Raw genomic sequence first — 23744 nt, forward strand, 5'->3', positions numbered from 1 at the left:
ATAAACAGAAATGAAGTAGTGGCTAAAAAAATGTTTTAATGGAAACGTAAAGTCTTCCTCTTTTTACAATTGCGAATGGACGCTCGTTACTGAAGCCCACGTCTGAAAACCAGCACGACGGGAAAGGCAGACACTTCTTCCCGGTCCACGGCCTCTGCAGACATGGCCAGTCTCCCACTGTGCTGTGCTCTGCTTCTGGAGAGGCGTCCATTCTCCAACCATAGCCCCCAACGCGGGGCTTCTGCCAAGCACATCTGAAAACGTCAATCATCACTGGTCACGTTCACCACGTGTTGAACGGGTGCTGGGAAACAGGAGGAAGAATGAGTAGCGATTCCCAAATCTCCCACTTCACCTTTTCTGGCCTTCGGTAGGAGTCATAAAAAAAAACCCGCACAGTCAACCACACCTGCATGAATGGTTCATTTCCCCTAGGACTCCCAGAACATTTACATTACAGAAGAAAAAGCTGTAATACAGTCAATGAAAAAGAACTGCTGGCATTACTGTTCCCCACAAAATTACATAAAAATGAACAAAACATTAAATAAACATTATTATTAATCATTAAATATATTAACACCAAAATCATGTATAAATTAGGAAATAAATGTACAAACTATTTCACAAAGTGCTTTTAAAAATATATACACAACATTCAAGAAATTCTTAATGTAAGACATTTCAGATTGAAGTTTTGGGGTGATACATTTTTTTAGGTGTCCTTTTCTTTCAAAAAGTATTAACACAGCACTTGCACACACACTAATACAGCCATTTAACATACACACATACTAATACAGCACTTAACACACACACGCTCACACACACACAAACATACATGCACACACACACATAGAAGGCATATTCCCAGATTGGCAAGGAATAAAAACCATTTTCAGTTACTTAAAATGTTTCGACATTTTCAACGGGAAATTTTAGGCCCCAATTGAGCTTGGAGACGAGTTTTATAAAAATTGCCAGGAAAGAAAGGAGCAAAAGAGATGACTCCCTAAAATGAAGTTGCCAAATGCTTGCGTCACTTAGCAATCAAACTCATTTCTGTAGAGTTAATACCGTCACACAGCCAGCCTTGCCTGTGTTAAGGGATTCCTACACACTAAGCCTACGAGATACATCTGCCCACGCTTGTTGGTGTCAGCCCCACAGGAGAGGAAGAATGTTCTAGACTAGGACTGCAGCCAACACAGTCCAGTCCTTCAGTCTTCATCTGTAAGTGAAACAGTCCTTGCTCTGTACTTCCCAGGAAGGCTGTCAAGATTAATTCAAGTAAAACCCACAAAAGTGCCTTGCAAATCCTCACCCACTGAGCTACCGGTAAGTTTTATGTTTTAAAAACTATCAACTGAACCACCAGGTGTGCATGCCTGTACACTCAGTAACTGGGAAGCAAAGCGGAGGCAGGAGGATCATAAACTCAAGGTCAGCCTTAGCCTGCAGCAGTGAGTCTGTGGCCAGTCTGGGCTACGCTAAGACCTTGTCTAAAAATACAAATAAAACAAAAGCTTCACACTGGATAGGCCCGATGCATCAGGCCCTGGATGCATGTGTGTGTGTCTGTGTGTGCACGCGTGTATTTGTGTGTGTTTGTATTTGTATCTTCTTAGTTGTTCTTAGAAATACATACACCAGCACTTATCTTGAAGGTTTTTTTCCCCTTTTCATAGTAACATGATTATTATCCAAATGAAGGCTGAGAGATGCCAATGCTACATTATATGTGGTATTTTCCTTTGACATTAACTTTCCAAAAAGGCTGTGTTTCGTGTTTTGCACAGAATTAAAATGAGATTGAACATCCTAGGGATGTAAAGAAAAAAAGAAAAAGGAAAATCACTCAAATTTCACTATATAAAACGTGTACTTTTCATTTAAAAGAACGTTAATAAAGCTATTTAGACTTGTTAAAGATACGGTGTGGATTTCAGATTTCCCTAATGCAAAGGACACTTGCTTGGCAATCTGAACTTGGAGGTCCTGAAGAAGTAATAGAAACACTTGTCAACTGCTTGTAAAATTTAGCATCGGTACTTTCAATTCTCCTTAAGTTTAGGACTGGGCATACTCTTGAAATGACATTAAATAAACACACAGCTGGTAGACAGTGAGCCTTGCTTTTCAGAACACTGCCCTCCCTGGGACAGGTCACCCTCACGCTGCCCTCATGGACACTGATCCCTCTTCACCGTTTAAAGACATAGACTTTTTAGGATCACTAGGAGTGGAGAGACACAGGCAATGGGTTAGTTCTAGAAAGGATAGCTCATCATCTTTCCACACAAAGCACATTTTCTTTGTTACAATAACACAAAACTAGCCCAAGACACAGTGGTATCCCCAAGCCCTATCTAGGCACAGGAAGAGATGGCCACCCAGGGTTGTATATGTGTGTCAAGCTAAGGGCAGTCAGGTAAAGAAACACAGTCCACTTTGCAACAATGGTGTGAGGAGCACACCAGGTCTGTTCACAGTAACATGGATCATGGTACCTTTTAGATATTGTCTCATCACTGGGCACACAACATGTGATGACAGTGTGACCCCCAGAGCTAGCTAAGAACATTGAGGAGGGGGTGAGGGACAAAAACAGGACAACCTCTCCATTGTGTCGATATACAATACTTTACACAGCACCAAATACGTCACACCATCGCAGCCAGTCGTGCACGCGCAGCATCATACCCAGCATGAAATCAGCCTGCGTCACTTGCAGACATGGCACTGGGCGCAGGGTAACCAACATGTCATGACTCATCAGAACTGCCACTGGCTCGTCCAGAACGTACTACCGTGAAGGGTCCAAAGACAACGCTCGTCCCTTATTGCTGGTAATTTCCATACTGGCCCTAAAAGAGAACAAGACAAAGATTACACCTCTTCAGTCTTGAGTGGCAGGGTGTACACCCAAACAACAGGAAGTTTCTTCCCACAGCCAGACCCTGGATCACAGGTGGGAAGTGACTTCAGAAGCAAGCAAGCTAACAGCCTGCCCAAATCCACAAAGTGAGAGGTAGCCTTTCTCCAATCCAAAAGTATCATGGCTTGTTTTTTTTTTTTTTGTTGTTGTTGTTTTGTTTCTTGAGACAGGGTTTCTCTGTACACCTGCTGTCCTGAACGCTGGAGACCTGGCTGGCCTTGACCGCACAGAGATCCACCTGCCTCTGCCTTGGACACCACGGCGGCCCTGCCAGAAGTATCATGTTTTAGCCTGACAGTCACTCCCCACCTTATTTCCCAGGTGGGACAATCATTTATTGACTAAGAGGCAGGTGCTGGAGGACAACCCTTCTGTACGCTGGAAATATATTTTTCTCTCATTGATTGATAATAAAAGCTGCTTTGGCCTACAGCGAGGCAGGCAAGCCAAACTGAATACAGGGAGAAAGACGGGCAGAGTTTAGGGGTACACAAGACAGCCTGGTAAATGCCACGGCCACATGGCAGTGCACAGATTAATGAAAATGGGCGTGGAGGCCCCAAAATGTGAGCCTATTCCACCTGGTCTGCAGGGCAGAGAGTTTGAGCCTATTCAAAGTTGTTAACAAGTATAGCTACACACCCTGACCTAGGGTGTAGTTACTTGGTGTTTTAGACATTAAGATGGCCCATAGAGGTGTATCCTTTCCATCCTGATCAAAGGTCAGAGAATTTAAGCATACTTCTGCTCCTTCTTTTGAAATAGGAGGTTTGGCCTTAGGGTACCTGGTCTGGGGGTGGTTCACTGCCTGAATAATAGAATACTTTTCTCAAGAATTAATGGCTTGGTGTCTCAAGTACTGGAGCAAGTAACTGTTCTGGTTGTCCACTGTATCATGTTAAAGCGGTCTTTTGCCTTCTTCTCCCTTTTGTATTGGGCTATAAAAGTGTGGGGGAAAAACACAGGCAAATTCAGCACTCAGAACTTAATGTGCAAGAGGCACTGAGTGGCCCTCCCGATACTATCCTATGTCTCTGTGTTTCTTTCTTATCTCTGTTCCTCCTACCTAAGGTTTCTAATCCTCACGCCCCTACCCTGGAAGCCCTACCCTGGAACATAAGAACCCGCCGTGGTTAGGAGCCTGGCAAAACTCACCCCAAAAAGGTGGCTTCCACAAATGGGTTAATTTAAATGTAAGAGCAAGTTAGTAATAAGTCTGAACTGCAGGCCAAACATCCTGTAATTAATATTAAGCGTCTGAGTGATTATTGTAAGTGGCTGTGGGACAGGGCAGGACAGAGAAGCCTCCGGTTAGAGGCAGGGCCTGTGAAGACAGCAATGTGCCCTCAGCGATGCACTGGGCTGAGAGGCAGGGCCTGGCTATGTGCCTTACCAGACATCATGCTGACCCTCTAGGAAAGGAGTCCCCCTGTGCCCTGGGCTCCTTCGAGTGACTGGTGGAACAGCAGGGCTGGTGCCAACACCAGCTTCACTCTTAGGAAATAGCTTAGAGTGAGCTGGTTAACAGGGTCAATCAACGCACAATCTGAAGAGAGACCTGAGCTTGAATACAGCATGGCTGTAGGCTTGGAAGCTAATGGAATCCCGCGCCCAGGGGAGGACTCTCCCAGAAGATGTTGTCCTTTGGGACACAGGCACTCAAGGCATCCCAGCTTCCTTTCTCCACAGAGCCCACAGTGAAGAGTCTGGCAGAAATAATCTGCCAGGTCTCTGGGGACTGTACCCAGGTAGGTGAAGCAGACGGCACAGCAGGCCCTGAGTACAACCGTCACAGCAGGTGGCATCTCTGTAGAGAGTGAGTCTAACCCAGTGCCCTCGGGCCAGCCAGTTCTTTCTGCAGGGATATATGGTGTTGCATGGAGCTATTTCTTCATCCTTAAAACTGGGGAATCAAGTGGGGTAGTGGCTAGGGATACCAGAAAACACGAAATACTCACAACTGCTGCCTGTACTTGCCCAGGCCCATCAGCCAACCGACTGGACTGGGACTCACTCTGTAGACCAGGCTGGCCTTGAACTCACAGAGATCCACCTGCCTCTGCCTCCCTAGTGCCAGGATTAAAGGTGTGCACCACCACCACCCAGCTCTACAGCTAAAAGTCTCACAGGCTGCGTTAAAGGTCTGAAGTGAGGACACATTCCCCTGAGAAGACCTGCTGCGTCTCTAGGGGACAGTGACGTCATGACACTCAGCCCATAACTAAGTTAGCATGCCACTTGTTGGTCCGCAAATTCTTGAGATATTCTTTTTTTGGCCTCTGGGAAAGAAGTATCTGTGTCATTAAGATCACCCTAGCAACTCCAGCCCCACAGTGGTTGGGCACTGCCGCTGTCCTGGAAGCCAGCTGGCACCATCTGTCATTCCTCGGGACCATGAGAGAGATCCTTGCCATGCCTCACTCGACACTTGGCAGACAGCACTTCCAGAAACATCCAGAAAGCTTGCCTGCTCATAGCCGTAAGGCCGCTGCTGCTGGGCGGAAGGTCCTGTCTGCGACGCTCTGTAGCTTCCATACTGTTGGCCTTGTCCTTGCTGGTAGCTTGAGTACTGTGAGGGGGCTCCCTGGGCAGGGCCTGTGAAGACAGCGGAGGTTGAGTGGCCAGCCATGACCGGTCGTCATGCTTGTGAACACCCAGATACCAGGCACCTGTCCCTCGGTGGTCAGGCCGAGTGTCATCTCTGACAGTTTTGTGAGGACCTGGACTGTGCCCATACACATGTGGGGCACTGAGGGTCTGTCCCTAGCACACTGGGCCTGCCACCTTAAAGAAGTGGGTAAGGGGCTTCTCCAGGACCATCTGGGTTCAGTTAAGGTGGACATAGAAAAGCACAACATTAAATGGAACAAGGGAAACTCGGAGGCCGAAAAGAAATGTCCGATCCTGTGAAAACAAGTTGCAGGCTCAGGAAAGGATAAAGTACAGCAACTGCTTAGTTATCATCTGTGTGTGCATGTGTGATGCTGAGGACAGAACGCGGATCATCACAGGTGGCAGTGCTCCACCACGGAACCACGGTCCAGCCCCTATGAACACTAGGCAGGCTTTCAATGCTACAGCTATGGCCTGTATGTAAGCTACTGCTCAATGCTGCTTTCCTTTCTCCTGCACACCACGTGCATCAAGCAGAAGCCAGAAGAGGGGAATCAGATCTCCCCCTGGACTGGAGTTTCAGTCAGCTGGGCGCTACCGTTTGGGTGCTGAGAACCAAATACAGGTCCTCTGCAAGAGAAGTAAGTGTTCTTAACAGCCTAGCCAGCTCTCCAGGCCCCAATCCTGGCTTCTGAACTGAAACCACTGTACTGGGTAACTGAAGACCTTAGATACGGGGGAGGCATGTGGTGATATTTTATTTGTGTTTTAATAAATAAAGCTTGCCTGAAGATAGAGAAGCAGAGCAGCCAGCCACTAGTTCTTACCTCTACCAAATCCTCAGACTGAATGGGGTGTCCTGTCTCTACGAAACCTCAGACCGAATCCTGAGCTCCTGTCTGCTCCCAGCTTATATTCCTCTCTCTGCCCAACCTTATCATTTCCCTCTCCATTTCTTCAGTGCTGGGATAAAAGGTGTGAGCCACCACCACCTGGTTCTGTTTCTCTTTGAGACTGGATCAATCTTGTGTGTCCCGGGTGGCCTTGAACTCACAGAGATCTGTCTGCCTCGGTCTCCTAAGTGCTGGGATTAAAAGTGTGTGCCACCAGCGCCTGGCCTCTGCAGTTTGATCTTTAGGCAAGCTTTATTTGTTATAGCACAAATAAAATATCACCACAGAGGCAGAGTACTAGCTACATGGGAACTCTGTGCACAATCCCCCAACCTACCCAGAACCAGCATCTTTGCCGAAATAAACTTCCTAAGCCTCTGCCTAGATGACAGCATTACAGTGTACGCAGTCCTCTTACCATAACCCTGCTGCTGTCCGGGGTAGCTCTGTTGGTTGGGGTACTGCTGCTGGGAGTACGTCTGCTGCTGCGCTGAGCCCTGCTGGTACCCAGTCTGCTGCTGACTGTACTGAGAGTTTCCTGAAGGAAGAAGGGGGCACAGTCTCATCTCTGGGCACAGGACAAGCGAACAGTTATAAAACACTTGCACCGTGTCTCCAGAGGTAGCATGTTTCCACAACGGCTCAAATAGCATAGGACATTTTTGTCTTATTATGTTACAACACAAATGAAAAGCCAGACAATACAAAATGGGTGAGGTGGCTGCTAAGAGAGAGGCTAACAATCGTGCTGTACACCGAACTGTCACGTTCTGCTCCACACAGTCGATCTTAATTGTCAGAACGCCCTAGGAGACACACCCGAGTGTGCCTCTGAAGGTCCTTCTTGAAAAGCGTCAGTGAATGTGGGTGGCACCATGTCATGGACTGGGGGCCCAGACTGGATAAAGAGGAGAAGTGAGCTGAGCACCAGCATTCGGGTTTTTCCCACTTGCGGATGCAGCTGCAATGTGACCAGCTGCCTCAGGCTCCTTCTACCGTGGACTGTTAGCACTGCTAGCTCTGGGAGTGTGTTTACACACTGGGGCACAGCATGGGTCCCCACCATGCTCCTTACCCCCCTCATAGTAGTGCTGTGTGGAATCCTCAAACGAGCGGTCGTAGCTCTGCTCTGTGTAAGACGATTGCTGGTAGGCGTAGTCACCGTGGCCTGCAAGAGACAGGTGACTTACTGTCGCTGGAAATGTCTCCCTGCCTAGGCCTGCAGCACTGAGTTCAGGCCGGGGGATGAGGCTGAACTGGTTGAGTCTATCTCTCTAAGCCCCTTTGTTCTGTCTGTCTGTCTCTCTCAAATGCAGACTCACTGTGAGGCTGCTCCATGTTGTGGAGAGAATCAAGCTTTCTTGACAGCACCGGCTGCTCTCTCTGCATCTGTCCAACTCCTGGGGCTTCCTGGGTAGTGATGTTGTGACCATGAAAAGGTCTTTGGGACAAGCCGCCATCTGATACCAGGCATCACGGCTAGCTACAGACTTGTCTCAGCCACCTACCGTGCTCTTATTCCCCAACGCACCCTGCCTCATCTATGGCTTACACCAGAGACCTCCATCGTTATCTCTCAAAATGTATATTTAGGATATTTACTGAGACAGAGTCTCCTGATGTAGCCCAGGCTGGCTTCAAATTCTTAATCCTCCTGCTTCCGTCATCCAATAGCTGGCGTTTACAGGCAAGGGCTACCATTCCCAGTCCTTAGAATTACTTTAGATGCCACGTCCACAAATTCACTTAAAGGGGACAACTTGCAGAAGTGAGGGCAGGAGGCCGGACGTTGGGACCCACCATGTTAAAGACACCTGTCAGGGACGGGTGGCTCTACCCAGCTCAGACTCCTACACCTTCTGGGAAAGGGAAGCGAAGAAAACCCAAGGACATGGACGGTGTCCTATATGGAAGGTTTTCTTGTGGGAGACCAGCCTCCGTCATGCCTCAGAGTGCTCAAGCTGAGGGGACATGAGGCTGGGTCTGAACGGCGGATGAGCTAGCTGTCAGGAGCACGCCTTACCGTCTGGGTAGTGAGGCTGGGTCTGAACGGCGGATGAGCTAGCTGTCAGGAGCATGCCTTACCGTCTGGGTAGTACTGCTGACTCATGGGTTCTGCAGCTCCCTGGCTGTGGCTGTACTGTTCGCTGTAGTACTCTTCCTGGCCTAGGTACTGCTGGGAAGAGCCTGTGGGGATGTGACCAGACTCTCAGGACATGGACAGTGGGCAAGACAGGCTCACATACCTGGTTCAGCAGCAAAGCCATGCTAAGTCAGCCTTGCCCATGGGCAGAACACACCCAGGACCATTCAAACACCAATCCTCCCTCTCCTATTAACCCAGCTGCCCAAACACTCTGGAACTGGAACAACCACCATCTGTCCCTTCAGTCCAAGACACCTGCTCCCTGGGGTAGCAGATGCTCCCTAGGTCCCCACTGCACCTATAGGCCCAGGGTCCTTGCTCATGCCACGTGGCCCACTGGCTCTTTACCGTGGGCTGGAGTAGGCCTCGGCCTTACCTTGCTGGGAGGGTCGGTAGGGCGCCATGGGCCGCTGTCCCATCATGCTGCTCCCTTGGCCACCCTGGCCCATCATGGCAATGGGCGCCTGGCTCTGGTAATGCTGGCTCCCGCCCTGTGCTGAGTTGTAGTGGGATGTGGCTGCCTGCTGGTGCATCATGGAGACTGTGTGACAGGACAGAGACCCCAAAATAAGCCTGAGCACGCGCTAGGGTGTATGTGTGTGTGTGTGTGTGGGGGGCCGTGTCCCCTGCAGACCTGACTCTCTCCTAATGCTACCCGTTCATCACTTCCCATGTAAGATGGCGCCTCTGAGTCAAACCTCTAACACTGAGCCGCATCCAAGCCCTGGCACAAGGTCGGGCCTCAGCTCTTAGTACTAATGTTTGGCTAACATAGGAAAGGTCACTGGGCAAGAAGAGGGTCCTCAGAGCTCCGGCTCCTAACCACAGAAACTACAGTCCTTCCTTCCTTGTCCCTAGGGCTTGTCTTGAAGCAGTCAGTGTCCTCTTTCCATTTCTTGAGCGGCAGCCATACAGCACTGTGGACTGCACCCGCCTATTTGCTGGCCTCTCTACACACTGCTCAGAACTCACTGGAACAGCACTGCCTAACAGAAACGGGACAAGAGCCATTTATTTTAAAGCCTGTAGTCAGTCAGGCCTGGTGGAGCAACCTGTCTCCCTAGCTACTTGGGTGATGGAAGAAAGAACATTCCAAGTTCAAGACCAGCCATGTTGCAATTGCGTGAGGGGATGGAGCTCACTGGAGTCCTTGCCTTACACGCATGAGGCCCTGTGTTTAGTTCAGCACTGGGAAAAGAAAAAGAAAAGCTTCTGGTATCACGCTGAAAAAACAAAATAAGCCAGGCAGCGGTGGCACACGTCTTTAGTCCCAGCACTTGGGAGGCAGAGGCAGGTGGATCTCTGTGAGTTCGAGCCCAGCCTGGTGTACAGAGCCAAGTTTCAGGACAGCCAGGACTACACAGAGAAACCTTACCTCAAAACAAAAAACAAAAACAAGAAAAAGGTAAAGTGATCTTCAATAAACATTACGACAATGTGTTTGCAAAACAAATCCCCAGCGCTATGATCACAGAGAACACAGGAGACACTCCATCTTGTTTTGTAATGCTCCTCTGAAACCTGTCTGACGCCCAGGGAACATCTGGATTGGGACCCTCTCTTTCCCAGGTACTTCCTGATGTCACCATCAGCACCCACCATCAGGACAGCCCCCAATCCTGGGTGGGCTCTGCTGAAAGGCCCGGACCTCCGGCTTAGTATTTGTGATCCTTCATCTTTTATACTTTTGACCTTTTCCCGGGGTTCCCTGCATGGGGAACCCCCATACCTCATCCAAGACCAGTGTTTATCCAAGTCCCACAGCCAATGGGACTTGGAATTCAATTTCCTTGGAATTCCTAAGGCCTCTGAGAAACCACTCAGGGCGAGTCACTGTGTATCCACTAACCTGGCCTCGTGGAAACGCCTAGGGAAGAACCCTAAGGGGAAGGCTGCCCCTTAGGGTCACACAGACAAGCTGCCTGAGTTTGTCAAGGTTTAGGAGCTGACCAGGGGTGTGGACCAGTACCTGGGTTCGACTGCATGTTGATGTTGGTCCGAGACACATAGTTGCTGATAGCACCTTGGCCTTGCATGGGGACACTCTGCGAGGTGGGTCCCGAGTGGCTGTAGCCAGGCCCAGTCCCATGGCCACTGCCTGACATGCTCATGGAGGTTGTGGGCAGTGTGCTCTGCGCCGTCTGCTGCATGGACACATGGTTTGGACCTGCCAGGAAGGGTAGGAGACAGAGTGTCAGGCATTGGAGGCCAGGTATCCACTTCAAGGTAAAGACATCCAAGTTCCTTTCAGACGGTTTTGAGCAGGAAGGTTAATCCCTGGTCAGTAACACCAAGAAAGGAAGTAATTTACACACAGACACATAGCACTGTGTCATGGTTACTGAGATCCCCCGGCTGTCATTAGTTCTTATGCAGCAGCCACAGCAGCACCATCTTCACTCTAGGGGGCCCGTGCAGAAGCACGTGTCTGTACACTAAGTGGAGAGTCAAGTGGAACTGGGCACGTGAAGCCAGATTCACGGCCTCTGCACATACACGCAGGTGTAGCAGAGTACCTGTGGCCAGGACAGTGGGAGAGAGGTGGGCAATCACAGGCCAGGACAGTACTGTACCCAGCTCTGCTGGGTGTGGGCTGACCCTGCAGCCGGTCAGTCACCTGCAGCTGGTTACCTTGGTGACAACGCTGCAGCAAACCTGCTCACCATTACCGATCTGGCCCTGCATGAGGGAAGCAGGGGGCAGGCCTGTGCTGATGGCATCACTGAGGCTGCCCTGGGGATGCAGGCCCTGGCTGGAACCGCTCTGGCTCAGTGCTCCGGGGCCCAGGTTCATGTTCTGTGTTGGTGGCTGTAGAGGACACAAAGGTTAGGACAGTTAACTCAGAGTGAGCACCAAGAGCCACTCCAGAGACATAGGAATTGTACAGCTACCTGCCAGCAGGGGTACTAGGCTAACACGGAGACCAAACATGACATTCAGAACATAAATCAGTTGGATAAGTGTCTCTCAATGTCCACAACTCATCAATGACCTGTACAACCTGGCTTCCTGCTTTTTATTCCCTGTGTCCCCTCCCCTCCCCTCCCCTCTTCTATCTCCTCAGTTAAATGTAAGGTGTAAGGGAAACGGATCGTCCCCTAGATCAAACAGTGGCTCCCAAGGTTTGCATGCACGTGCTATCTGTACCTAGCCAAGAAAGGGAGCCCCTAACCAGGCCTGGTGTTGAGAAGCCCTATACTCTCAACTGAGAGGTGGAGGCAGGAGGATGACAAGTTCAAGGCTTGTGTACAGAGTTGAGTTCAAGCTCAGGCTGGGCAAAATAGTTAGATCCTAAAACTAGCACTTATTTCTAAGAAATAAAAGGACAACTGAGGACATCACATGCACACAGCTCTAGGTTCAATCCCCCAGCACTGAAGACAAGAAGGGGTGTGTCCGGCAGGACCAGCTGCTATCTGCACAAGCACCCAATGACATCACAGCTGACCGAGGGGTAGCACCATTCACAATGCCTCCGCTTTCCCAGGGGGCAGTGCACCAGGGGTTGAACCATTCCTGGTAATGTGTCTACCCTGCACCTTGTAATCAGCCTTGGTCATCCTGGGGTGGCTCCTTCTCTTGGCCTTACTTGGGCACAAGTACATGATCCAACTTCACAGTAAAAATTTAATTTGGGGAAAATGCAGTTACAGAAAATTAAACAAACAATAAAATATTTATACTAACATCTGGAATGTGACTGCACAGGAGATTTTTTTTCCTTTCAACTTCCTCTTATTTTTAAGACAGGGTTCATACTGTGTAGCTCTAGCTAGCCTGATTGGTATTCGATCTACGGCCCAGTTTGGTTTCAATCCTACTACCTCAGCCTCCCAAGTGCTAGGATTTAAAGGCATGAATCGCTGAGGAAGATTTGTTTGGCTTTTGTTTTCTAAAGTCCAGGTAGTGCACTCACAGACACTGGAAGTGCTCACACCATTTGGAGCCCTGATACGATAAATGAGGCCCTGCATTCAAGCCTCAGCTCCACAAAACAGAAAATAAACAGAAGGGTTTGCAGCAAAGGCACAAAGCCCCCTCCTGTCGGTCATGACACAGATGACATTCCTTGGGTGGGTTCTGGGGTCACTTCCCTACGCTAAGCAGTCCAAGTCCCAATTCTACCTGTCTGGCCATTATAACCTCACCCACATGATGGGGTTTTTCCCAGAATCCCTCCTTTCTGCTGCCTAATAGCACTGGGTTGCTGCTGGTCACCTGCCTACTAAGGTGACACACTCAGAAACTGGCTGCAGCACCTACCGCGGGAAGCAGTGACTGCATATTCTGGTTGGAGTCTGCTATGGTGGCCAGGTAGACCAGGTTCCGGTGCAGGATCTGCTGGTACCTATGGGAGACGCAGACAGGTAAAGCAGGACAAACTGCCACGCCCAAGATAGAAGCACAGTCTACCCAAGTCAGCCTTGACCTCACACTGGCCCCTAGGACACTCTGGAAATGGAACGTTGCAGCTCCCCACAGTCTAGAGTGGGGAAAGCAGGGAACAGGTCCCGTCAAGACCCAAGCAGGTTCCTGTTCCGTGAGTGAACCTCGGGAGACCCCGAGATGTGTGCCAAGTGAAAAGAGGCAGTAGGTCAATGGAAAAGGAGGAGAGGCCTAAACATGACAGATGACGACCAGGGAACAGAGCCCTGCTACAGAGTCAGATGCCAGGCTAACTCCATAGCAGTCGAAACGGGAAGGGGCCGGGGACTGAGGACCCTCACCCACACGTCACACCAAGCCAGGTCTCAGGTCTCTCAGACAAGCTGCACCAGGTGGGCACCAGGGCCTCGCACACTTGATACCTCGTGAAGGCGAGAGAGACGTCTGAGGTACTTCGCCCACACGGATGCACAAGTGGTCTCCTGGTTGGGTCTACTACTGGCCCATGGATGGAGACTGTGGAAACCCCAAGCCCCAAATGGAGAGGGTCCTCACCTCACCTGCGTTCCCAGGGCCAATCTAACCTCACCCTGCTCTGCACCATCACACGGGGAAGGCAGTGTGGAAAAGCCCAGGGGAGGGCTGGGTCCTGGGCCGGCATGGTTACTTACTGGGTGCACTCAGCCGTCTTGCCCTTGCTCTGGTAGTCCAGGATGCACTGGATCAGATGGTGATTCTCATCCAGCATCTGGAGGGGAGAGAAGCAGGGCACATGCCAGTTACACAGCAGCTGGTTCACATCTGGACACCAGGATCCTTGGGGAGACTCACTCCAGGTCCCAGGCCCCTACCTAGAGAGTGCCACAGACTCTCAAATCACGACTTCACAAGAGGGTAGAGGCAGCTTACATCTCTGCTGGCTACGTTCAGTCTAGGTCAGTGAGGGAAGGCACTGCAGATACATATGACCAGGCTACACACGGAGGAGAGGGAATTATGGGGCTACTAATCGACAACCTCATTCCTTTGGATCTCTCCCAGCCCTGAGCACAACACGAAAAGAAGCGGGACAGAAGACCCAGGCTGCACTCTGCGGAGATCAGCACTGTTTCCAGACTCTCTTACACATAATAAAGGGTCCAGCCGGGCGGTGGTGGCGCACGCCTTTAATCCCAGCACTCGGGAGGCAGAGGCAGTCTGTGAGTTCGAGGCCAGCCTGGTCTACAAGAGCTAGTTCCAGGACAGGAACCAAAAAAGCTACGGAGAAACCCTGTCTCAAAAAATCCACAAAAATAAATAAATAAATAAAATAAATTAAAAATAAAAAAAATAAAGGGTCCAGATTTGAAAACAATCTCATGGGGTGATAGGTGAGCGGTCAAACGTGAATAGGTCAGGGGATGGAACACGGGCTCCCAGAACTGTTCCTAGGCCAGAGTTGGTTCCCAGCAGCAGGAAGCTGGTCTTCACTCCAGCAAGAAGGGTCCACCCTCAGCACTTAGCACCACAGGGAACTAACTGGTCAGACAAGCAGACCCCAGACCACACCTGACAGGTGGCCATGTTGGAAGGCATTGGGCTGAGCTCCCAAGGTGTCCTGGAGGCACTGACGTGTCTGTAGGAGAATCCAGCACTCTTCCCAAACCCCGTAATGTGAGGGTCAGACTGCCATAGATCCCAGGGCTGGTGCACATGGCTGGCATGTGCTGGAACTGGTGATTGGCAGCACTGAGGGGGACGACAGGGACACTGGGCATGAAAATGCCCGGGGGTAAAGGGAATGTGCCTAGCATGGGCAGGTATGGTATACAAGAGCCTTCTACTATTTTACAGTCACTTGGGGGCAGTACTTTAAATCACTGAGAAAGGCAGAGGGAGAGGTGGCAGGGGACAGAGGAAGTGTGGCAAGTCAGTGGGCACAGGACAACCGGAAGGTAGTATTGAGTCCCTTTCTACCTGAAGTGACCACCAGTCTCCCTGGGGGAAGAAGCCTGGCACACCTGCTACCTCCTGTGCCTTAGCACAACAGCTCACAACAGGCAGGTCCTTCCTTCACCAAGACATGTGCTTGGCCTGTTCCTTTAGGCTGCCCGTTGCCCCGCCCTCTACTTTGTAGCTGGGTCCATGAACTATTTCCTGAGGCTAGCTGCCCAGTTCCACCCCCTCAGCCTGTACAACCTTAGGAGTGGTCTCTCCTGCCCTGCTCCTTCATAGGTTAAAACATCTCTCTGTGACAACAGATCCTGGACTCAGTGGCCACCAGGGGGCGCTGCTGCAAGAAGCTGCTGCTGGTCAGGTAAACCTGATCTAAAACTCAGGGTTGGACTTTCTCCAGGTTACCTAAAGAACAAACCTCTGATACATGCCCCCATACACAAGGCTCCCAGCATGCTCTTCTTCAAGAAAGGGCTCTCTCCAACGACACAAAATAACTCCCCCCAGCATGCTTAGGATGTCAGCCACAAGGCAGACAGTGCTACATTACACAGTACCTAGCATTTTATAGGCACGAGGAAATACTGAATTGTTACCATGTTCTAAAATTTTAATTATGTGCATACGTGTTTGCTTGTGTGCTGTATGTGCGGACACATATGCAGGTACCCACAGAAGCCAGAAGGGAAAGGTCAGATCCCCTATGAGTTACAGGTGGCTGTGAGCTGCCCAATGAAGTGCTAGGAACTGAGCTTGGAACCTCTGCAAGGGCAGTGCGTGCTCTTTTTTGTTTTTCCGAGACAGGGTGGAACTCGCTCTGTAGAACAGGCTGGCTTCAAACTCACAGAGATCCGCCTGTTTTTGTCTCCCAAGAGCTGGGGTTAAAGGCACAGCCACTACCACCCGGCTCAGTGCATGCTTTTAATTGCTGAGCTAAATCCCCACCTCATGCCTTCTTAAAATAGCAAATGGTATGCTGGTTCACTTAGTTTAAAAACATTCACAGGAAGTAGGGCATGGTGGCACACGCCTTTAATCCCAGCACCCAGGAGGCAGAGGCAGGTGGATCTCTGCGAACTCAAAGCCAGCCTGGTCTACAGAGGGACTTCTAGGACAGCCAGGGCTATTACGCAGAGAAACCTATCTTGAAAATCCAAAACCAAACATTCACAGGAAAGACAGGACGCATGCAGAGAGCTCCAGACCCTCACGGATCTGCCTTGCAGGAGACAAGCCCAGTATAAAATCCCAGGACAGTAAGAATGGGACATGAGCTGGCGGGTGTGGATCTTAGGGAGAAAAGCAAACAGAAGAGAAAGAACTGAACTGCTGTCCCCAAGGCAGTGGATCTCAGCCAACTGTATGAAGTCCCAAGAGGCTCAAGACAGCAGGGATGGGAGAAAGGAACTCCTGGCGTGTCTCTGTGGGAAGGGGGAAGGCAGAGAGCACCCCACAGGGAGGACTACGGAGCCTCTGACCCTGTCCCCAGTCTCAGCAGGGCTAACTCACGACGGCCAGCATCAGCCTACGGAGGGAGGCTGTCATGTGAGGGGCAAACACGAACACCAAAGGCCGGGATGCAGGCCTAATGTTGCAGAACTTCAGTCTGGTCCAGTCAATGGCCGGAACTTAGAGCAACCAAGATTACAAAGGAGAAACAACAAAACAAAACAAAAAACTATATTCAAATCACAACAATAAAATCAAGTCACTATATAAATGCAAGACAACAGGGCTATTTAAAATGAACACAGGAAGCCTGTAGTGGTGGCGCACCTAAGCTCCCAGCACTCGGGAGACAGAGACAGGTGAATCTCTGGGAGTTCGAGGCCAGCCTGGTCTATGGTGCGAGTTCCAGGACATCCAAGAGTATATAAAAACAAAATAAAACAGGGTCTGGAGAGATGGTTCAGTGGTTAAGAGCACTGGCTGGTCTTCCAGAGGTCCTGAGTTCAATTCCCAGCAGTCAAAGGGCAGCGCACAACCTTCTGTAACAGTATCTCAGTATCTGAAGCCCTTTTCTGGCGTGCAGGTATAAATGCAGACAGAGCACTCACATATAAACAAATCTTTTTTATTAATTTTACATTTTTATTCATTTTTACATACCAACCACAGTATCCCCATAAGTAAATAAATCTTAAAAAAAAAGCCGGGTGGTGTTAGCTCACATCTTTAATCCCAGCACTCAGGAGGCAGAGACAGGCATATCTCAAAAACCCAAACCTAAATATAACACAAACAAACAATAAAATTAACCCAGGGGCTGGGGAGATGACTCGGAGGACAAACTCACAACCTGACTCCCACAGGTTGTTCTCAGCCCCCATTCCTCTGCCATGGCACCCATGCAGACACACTGAATAAATCAATAAACAAATGTAGTTGAAGGCTAAGCTGGCCTAGTAAGTTCTCGGCTACCCAGTGAGACCTTGTCAAAACTCAAAACAAACCAATGGGGTCGGAGAGACGGTGCAGAGGTTAAGAGGGTCCACTGGTCTTGCAGAGACTTAAGCTCCTAGTACCCCATCAGGAAGCTCACAACCTCCAGACTGAGGTGAGAAGACCCACCCACTATGAGAGGCACCGTTTCATGGCCTGAGGCCCTGAATAAAAAGGAGACTAAAGTCTGAACACAAATGGTCACCTCATCTCCCTGCTTCCGCTGAGGTTAAAACCTTCCATCCTCTTAAGACACAGGACGTGAACAGGGAGGTGAAACACTCCATTCTTCAGGACAGAAAGTAAAGCAAATAAATACCTTTTGGGAAGTCCCTAAAACTGACCAGAATTTCCAGGCCTCTGCCATCCAAGAGTATATAAAAGCAGTAAGGACGGCCGAGAAGACTCTCAGAGGAGCCTACCCCTGTAGAGAGGCTCAGACCGACAGAGTCACCTTGAAAGGCTCGTGTCAATCTGTTGGCCTGCCTGCAGCCTGTGCAGTGTGCTCCAGGTTTCCAGCTCCTGCGCACTGTTGAGAATGCTGGGGAGGCCTTTGGTGATGCAGCTGTCTTTGGGTCATTTCTTCTTCCACAAGTAACCCCAATAAAACTCAAATGGGCACCGACAGGACGTCTGTTGGGGGCCCCCTTTCTGGGGCGAGCAGATGTGTCACAGCACCCTCTGCTCCCAGGCTATGGAAGCGCTATGAGCAGCTGCCTGGAGCTTCTGCCACCATGGCTGAACCCTCCAAGTGTGAGGCAAGGAGATAGGGATCCACGATCTGAGGATATTTCTAGAAGGCTGATGACTAACCTTGCTGCAGACCTACAGCTAGGGAGAAAAGCCAATGAGCCACCTCGGAACACTCACCCCACTGTGGATGATGCGAATTAGCTGTGTAAGCCTTTCAAAGCACGTGCAGGCAGGACACGCAGGAGGCACAGCCTTGCAGTCTCACAACCACGTTTAACACTTATGTCCACTTTGTAATGACTACACCCACGGCAACGCTCGTGACCGCAGATAAGACTATTTCTACCTTCCTGAGCAACATACATGTCAGTTCCGGTCTGGGACATCTTTGGATGCTTAGAAAATTTAGTTAGCACAGCTCAGCCTGGCCAAAGCATCCTGCCTCCATGAGAATCTCCGCGTAGAAGAAAGATACACAGATGGCAGATGACGTTAAAACCCAGCACGCTCGGATGAACTTGAACTGGGTGCCAGAAACCGCCTCTTTACAAGAGTCTGCACTGCCCAGTTTTGTAGCAGGATTTCTTTAGGGCCACCAACCAGCTTCCAAATAAAGACACAGAAACTTCTTATTAATTATGAATGCTCAGTCTTAGTTTAGGCTCATCTCTTGCTAGCTTTATAACTTATTTTAGCCTGTTTCTCTTCATCCACATTTTGCCTCAGGGCTTTTTAGATTTCCTTTATTTGTACGTCTTACTCCAAGTCTGTCAGGCTGGCGCTTGCCTCGCTGGTCTCATCCTCTTCTCCCTTCTCTCCACAAGTCTAGGTTCCTCCTCCTGTTATCTCTGCCCACCAGCCCCGCCTATCCCTCCACTGCCGAGCTATTGGTTGTTCTGCTTTGCAGCAGATCAATCAAGTGCCTTCCGCAGGCAAGGTAAAACGGCAACATATCTTTACATAATTAAATAAATACAACATAAACAAATGGAACATGTCTTTTCTTTCTTTGTTTTTCAAAGACAGGGTTTTCCCGTTTAACAGTTCTAGCTGTCCTAGAACTAGCTCTTATAGCCCAGGCTGGCCTCAAACTCCGCCTGCCTCTGCCTCCTGAGTGCTGGGATTAAAGGTGTGCGCCACCAGTGCCCGGCTACATTTTTTTTCACAGTTAAAGTAATATCCTGCAACAGTTTTCTACCGTTTCCGACAGAGCTCTTGCCAAAGGACACTGAAGTGATTTGACCCATTCTCCACTGCACCTTTACCTCAACGCCGTCTTCACTCTAAGAGCAAGAAACTGAGGCCCAGAAAGCACACACAAACTAGAACTGACGAAAGAGAATTCGAGCCTAAGAAGCCCGAGCAGCCCTGCTTTGCTCCCCTGCAGCCGCAGCCCAAAGGATCCTAAATACACATGCTTAAAACCGGGCACAATCTGAGACGTAGCCGAATGGGTCATGTCCACAGCCTGCTCTACACAGCATCCCATATCCCTCTCCTTCACCGCCCACACCTTCAGGCCTTCAATTCCTCCTTCACACACCACACACTCGGCTCATAGGCTTCAAGACATCATCGGTTCCATGCCGTCTGCTAGTGGTCATACCTGGCACTTACTGTACCTGCTGGATACAATGTGTTCATCACCTGCACCTTGGGGACTTTCCTGGCTAGAAACAAGCCAAGCTAAGGCTGGACACTCATAAAAAAGATTAAGTCTCCATGTGTGTTGAGAACTGCGTGGCGGGCCCCCCAAAAAAGTGAAAGCATAAAAGCAGTCAACATTTTGGCGCTCCAACAAGGGGCTAGAACAAAAGAAAATCCAGCAACACATGCCTAGGGTAGAGAGTCATGTACCAAACAGTACAGGTATTGGCTTCCCAGGCTGACAAAGGAGGGGGGGTGTAAGGAGGTGGGGGGCGCTGAATCCTGCTCTAAGTGCCTCTCCCCTCTACTGGGGAACAGATGGAAAGGCAAGCAGCCTTTGGGCACAGATGCCTTCCCTGGAATGTCCAGCAGGAGTGCTCTCAGCCAGGCTTCCCAAAGAACCATCCCTGCTTCTCCCCATCCTTGGAAATGCAGGGCTTGAGCTGAGAACCACGCAGGGTGGCTCCTTGCCTGACATGAGGCAAAGAAACCAAAGGACTGCTCCCACCCCAAGGTGGACGCCAGTCGGAGTAATGAGGGGTATCATTCTCTCTCCATTCCAGGGATGGGAAGAGAGACTCTGTGCTCCCCTAGGAAAGACTCTCGCTCAAGAACAGCTACCCACGAGCCATCATTCCGCCACTGCAATGGCAGATACACCTCCACATGCCATTCAACACTGTGGGGACAGCTCTAAGTTTCCGAGTGGCCAAGTTACCCTCCTAGCTGGATTACTGCTGTACAAGCCTAGAGACCTGAGTGTTCAGTCTCCGGAACCCATGTAAAAAGAAGGAAGAACTGATTGCATAAAGTTGTCCTCTGACCACTACATGTACGCTGTGACACATGAACCTGTAAAAATAACAACAACAAAGCCAACACAATCAGCAACGGATATGTAACTTTTATTGTGCAACTGCTCTGTGAAACAGCAGGGGGCGTTCAGCTGTCCCTCTAATAGACATGCAGCCATGGGAATCACTGTCCTGAACCAGGCTAATTGCATCAGCTGCACAATGCCGGTCACAGGTATACGATGGCCTTTAGTGGAGAGGAAGGCAGGAGCCAGCTGCAGCTTCATGTCAGGATGCCAAGCATACCTGTCCAGGCTGTCTTCAGCAAAGCACACTTCTGACTACATCTCTCAGGTGCCAATGCTGTCACCACAAGGTCACCTGCTCCAGGTCAGGCCAGCCCTCCAGGCCTCCACTCTGGGTGCCCATTCCCTGCTCCATGAGAGCCACATCTAGGATTACTCTTGCTTGTTCAAATTTCCTGACCTCACGAAACACCTATACTTGGAAGGTGGGCCATCTTAAGTGGGCCAAATTAATGTTACCATTATTCTCATAAGAGGGAGAATAACAGACAAGAAGGTGCAGGAAGAGGAAAACAGAGACCTCGCTGCAGACAAGGACACCAAAGGCTTTGGCAGCCACCAGAAGCTGAGGAGGAAAGGGGCAGCTGCCTCCCTCAGGACTGTAGGAAGGCAGGTGGACAGCCACTCCTTCACACCTTGACAAGTGAATTACAGCCTGTTGTCTAGGGAAATCGCGGGCCACTAATACATCCACTTAGGCAGAACCGTGTGTAAATTCTGCAGGGCGTACTAGCTGCACCCAAGTCCTAGGCAAAACGAGGGCCCAGCAAGGAATACCTCAGTCACATTCTAACTCACACTACACGAACTATTAATACCTCAGAGTACTACAGTGCCCTTGTGACTGTCAAGAAAAGATTAGGAGGATACATTTGTGTGGGACCTTGAAGGTTGAGGGAGTCCTGTCACTCCGAGAACAAGCTGTTTCTTCCCTAGCTTCCACCAGCCTCTCAGGAAACCCTGGCTCTCCCCAGGGATCTCAGCGTGGACAGGCTAGCACACGCTGACTGTGCATAGAGTTCAGGCATTTGTGAACGCCAGACAAGAGTTCTCCCACTAAGCTATATCCCTCGCTCTTGGCTTTGATACAGAGTCTTGCTAGCTAGCTTGGGCTACCCTTGAACTTGTCATGTAGCTCAGGCTGTCCTAAACGCTCCATCTTCCAGTCTTTGCTTCAGAAGGTGATCAGTGGTACATCATCAAACGAGGTGGAAGTACCCATGTGAAGTACATATGACGCATTCTCCTTAAGCCTTCCTACGTCCTCAGTAAGGGATGCAGAGAGGCAGCAAGGGATGGTTGGCCCTACCAGGTCAAGCACCTTGACGGGATAAAGTGAAGATCCGCTTCCAAAGCTGTACAGGGTGTTTCTGCCCTGGACTAAGGTCAGTAAATTTCCTCTCTCTGCAATCTGATGTTTGCGGTGGTGCTCCAACACACTTTAGCCTAGAGAACCCGAGGAGCTTTGACGAGCAGGTGTGACTACAAAATCATGGGTAAATGCTGAAGCCGATGGTGGCTTTGAGAACGGTCTCTCTCAAGCTCCAATAGCCAGAGTGCCGGGATACTGTCGGGTCTTCCAATGTAGTGGCCATCAACCAGGGCTCCCAACCCATGGCCACAGGGGACGGCAGCTCCTGGAGCTACCACGGAAGGAGTTCAATAGTTCCCACTTAGCCTCTCCAGTTTCCTTCACCAAGTCACGTTGCTACTTTAAAAGCGATAAAAATCTACAAAACTGGGCTCAGTACCTGGAACGCCATGGCACCCCACGGTTTTCACAGCCAATGAAAAACCCACACTTGAAAACCTGCTCAAGGCTGGCTAGGACCTGCCAATTTCCAATCATTATATTCCTAAGGAGCAGGCCAGCAAGGGGACTCTGGGAAACAGGTGACAAGCTCAGGAAATCCCAAGACCCTAGGGTCATGAAGGACTAAAAAACTGGCTCAAGGGAATTCAGAAATCTTATGTAGAAGGAACCCGAATTGAGAAAAGCCAGAGCTTACAACTGCGTTCAGAAAGGAAAGACAACCAGTAAAAAGCTGAAGTGCCCAAGGCAAAACTTAAAAGCTTTTGTTAAAGAAGTCCCCAAACCCGTGCAAGCCCCTTCTCTGTTAAAACAGTAGCCCGAACTAAAGGATGTGCCCGAGGCTGTAGGATGAACCTCCGTTGTCTGAAGTCTGCGCTCAGGCGGCTGGGCTCGCGGTTGCTCAGTGACCCGAGCGGGGGCGGGGCTGCGCTGGCCGCAGGTCCACCGCGTGCAGCGAGCTCGGGACATTGCTGCGGGCCGTGGGGATGACACGCACACTCTGAATGTATCCCTTTGTGCCGGGCACCGCAGCACCTCACGACAGCGGCCAGCTCGCCCCAGCAGCACGCCTCCAGGCTGCCCGCGCCCCCTTCTCCACTCGCCAAGCTGCGCGCAAAGGCGCGCGACCGTCGCCACCAAGGCTGTCAGCAGAGCGCGACGAGCCCCCGCCCCGGCTGGAGGAGCTGCGGGCCCCGGCTTCCCGCACTGCTGCGTCCGCTGCCAGGGGCGCTAAGGACACCGCGCGACGCGCTCCGGGGGGCTTCACTCCCTGCGGCCGCCGGGCCTCCGCTGCCAGCGCCTCCGGCAAAGTTGGCGCAGGCTCTCGTGGGGGCGTGCGGGGCCGCCGTCAGGGCTCCGGTACCCGGGCTGTGCCTCGGCTTTGTTCGCGCCCCGTGCCCACCCTTTCACTCCGCACCCCCGCGGCCCTGCCCACCTTCTGGATGGTCTGTTGTGTAACCTCCCCTTTGCCTCTCGGCCGCGCCGACGCGAAGGCCACGGACATGGTGGCGGCGCGGACTCAGTCCGTGATCATTGGGGTTTATTCTCCGGCTGCGCCCCGCGGCCCGAGGTGCCCATTCTCCGCAGAGCGGGGGCGGGGGCGCAGGGGGTGCCGTACCGTGGGCTCGCCCGCCTGCCTGCCGCCAATGCGTGCCCGGGCCTCCCGCGTCCCCGCGCCTTAAGCCACGGCCTTCCGGGACCGGACCCCGCACGGAGTCCCCCGTTGCGCGGCCCACGCTCTGCGTCCAACCTGCCGCCCCCGCGCCGCCCCCTGCGCTGGGCTTCGGTGGTTCCGCCCGCCCCGCCCCGCCCCGTCGCGCCGCACGTCCCCCCCCCCCCCCTCCCTGACGCCGGACGCT

General features: G+C 51.0%; 1 protein-coding gene across 1 annotated transcript; it reads right to left on the reverse strand.

Annotated features, from left to right (window-relative positions):
• Nucleotides 1–22: 22 nt before the first annotated feature.
• Ss18l1 (SS18L1 subunit of BAF chromatin remodeling complex) lies at nt 23–23629 on the reverse strand. The gene is made up of 11 exons (XM_041641722.1): nt 23321–23629; nt 13648–13724; nt 12854–12938; nt 11254–11398; nt 10560–10757; nt 8967–9131; nt 8530–8631; nt 7520–7612; nt 6863–6982; nt 5406–5533; nt 23–2867 (listed from the first exon to the last, which is right to left on the reverse strand). The coding sequence occupies exons 1-11, from the start codon at nt 23387–23389 to the stop codon at nt 2841–2843; spliced, it is 1209 nt and encodes a 402-aa protein (XP_041497656.1). The 5' UTR covers nt 23390–23629; the 3' UTR covers nt 23–2840.
• Between the last annotated feature and the right edge of the window lie 115 nt (nt 23630–23744).

The sequence above is a fragment of the Microtus oregoni genome, unplaced genomic scaffold (assembly GCF_018167655.1).
Source record: "Microtus oregoni isolate MIOR12 unplaced genomic scaffold, Mior012 000071F_ref0000514, whole genome shotgun sequence".
Taxonomy (NCBI): Eukaryota; Metazoa; Chordata; class Mammalia; order Rodentia; family Cricetidae; genus Microtus; species Microtus oregoni.

Coding starts and splice junctions, on each gene's coding strand:
- Ss18l1 (XM_041641722.1), bottom strand. CDS start 23,389: ATGTCCGTGGCCTTCGCGTCGGCGCGGCCGAGAGGCAAAGGGGAGGTT. Junction 12,939..13,647: donor AAGACGGCTGAGTGCACCCA/GTAAGTAACCAT, acceptor CGTCTCCCATAG/GTACCAGCAGATCCTGCACC. Junction 7,613..8,529: donor TCAGCAGTACTACCCAGACG/GTAAGGCATGCT, acceptor TGTCTCTTGCAG/GCCACGGTGACTACGCCTAC.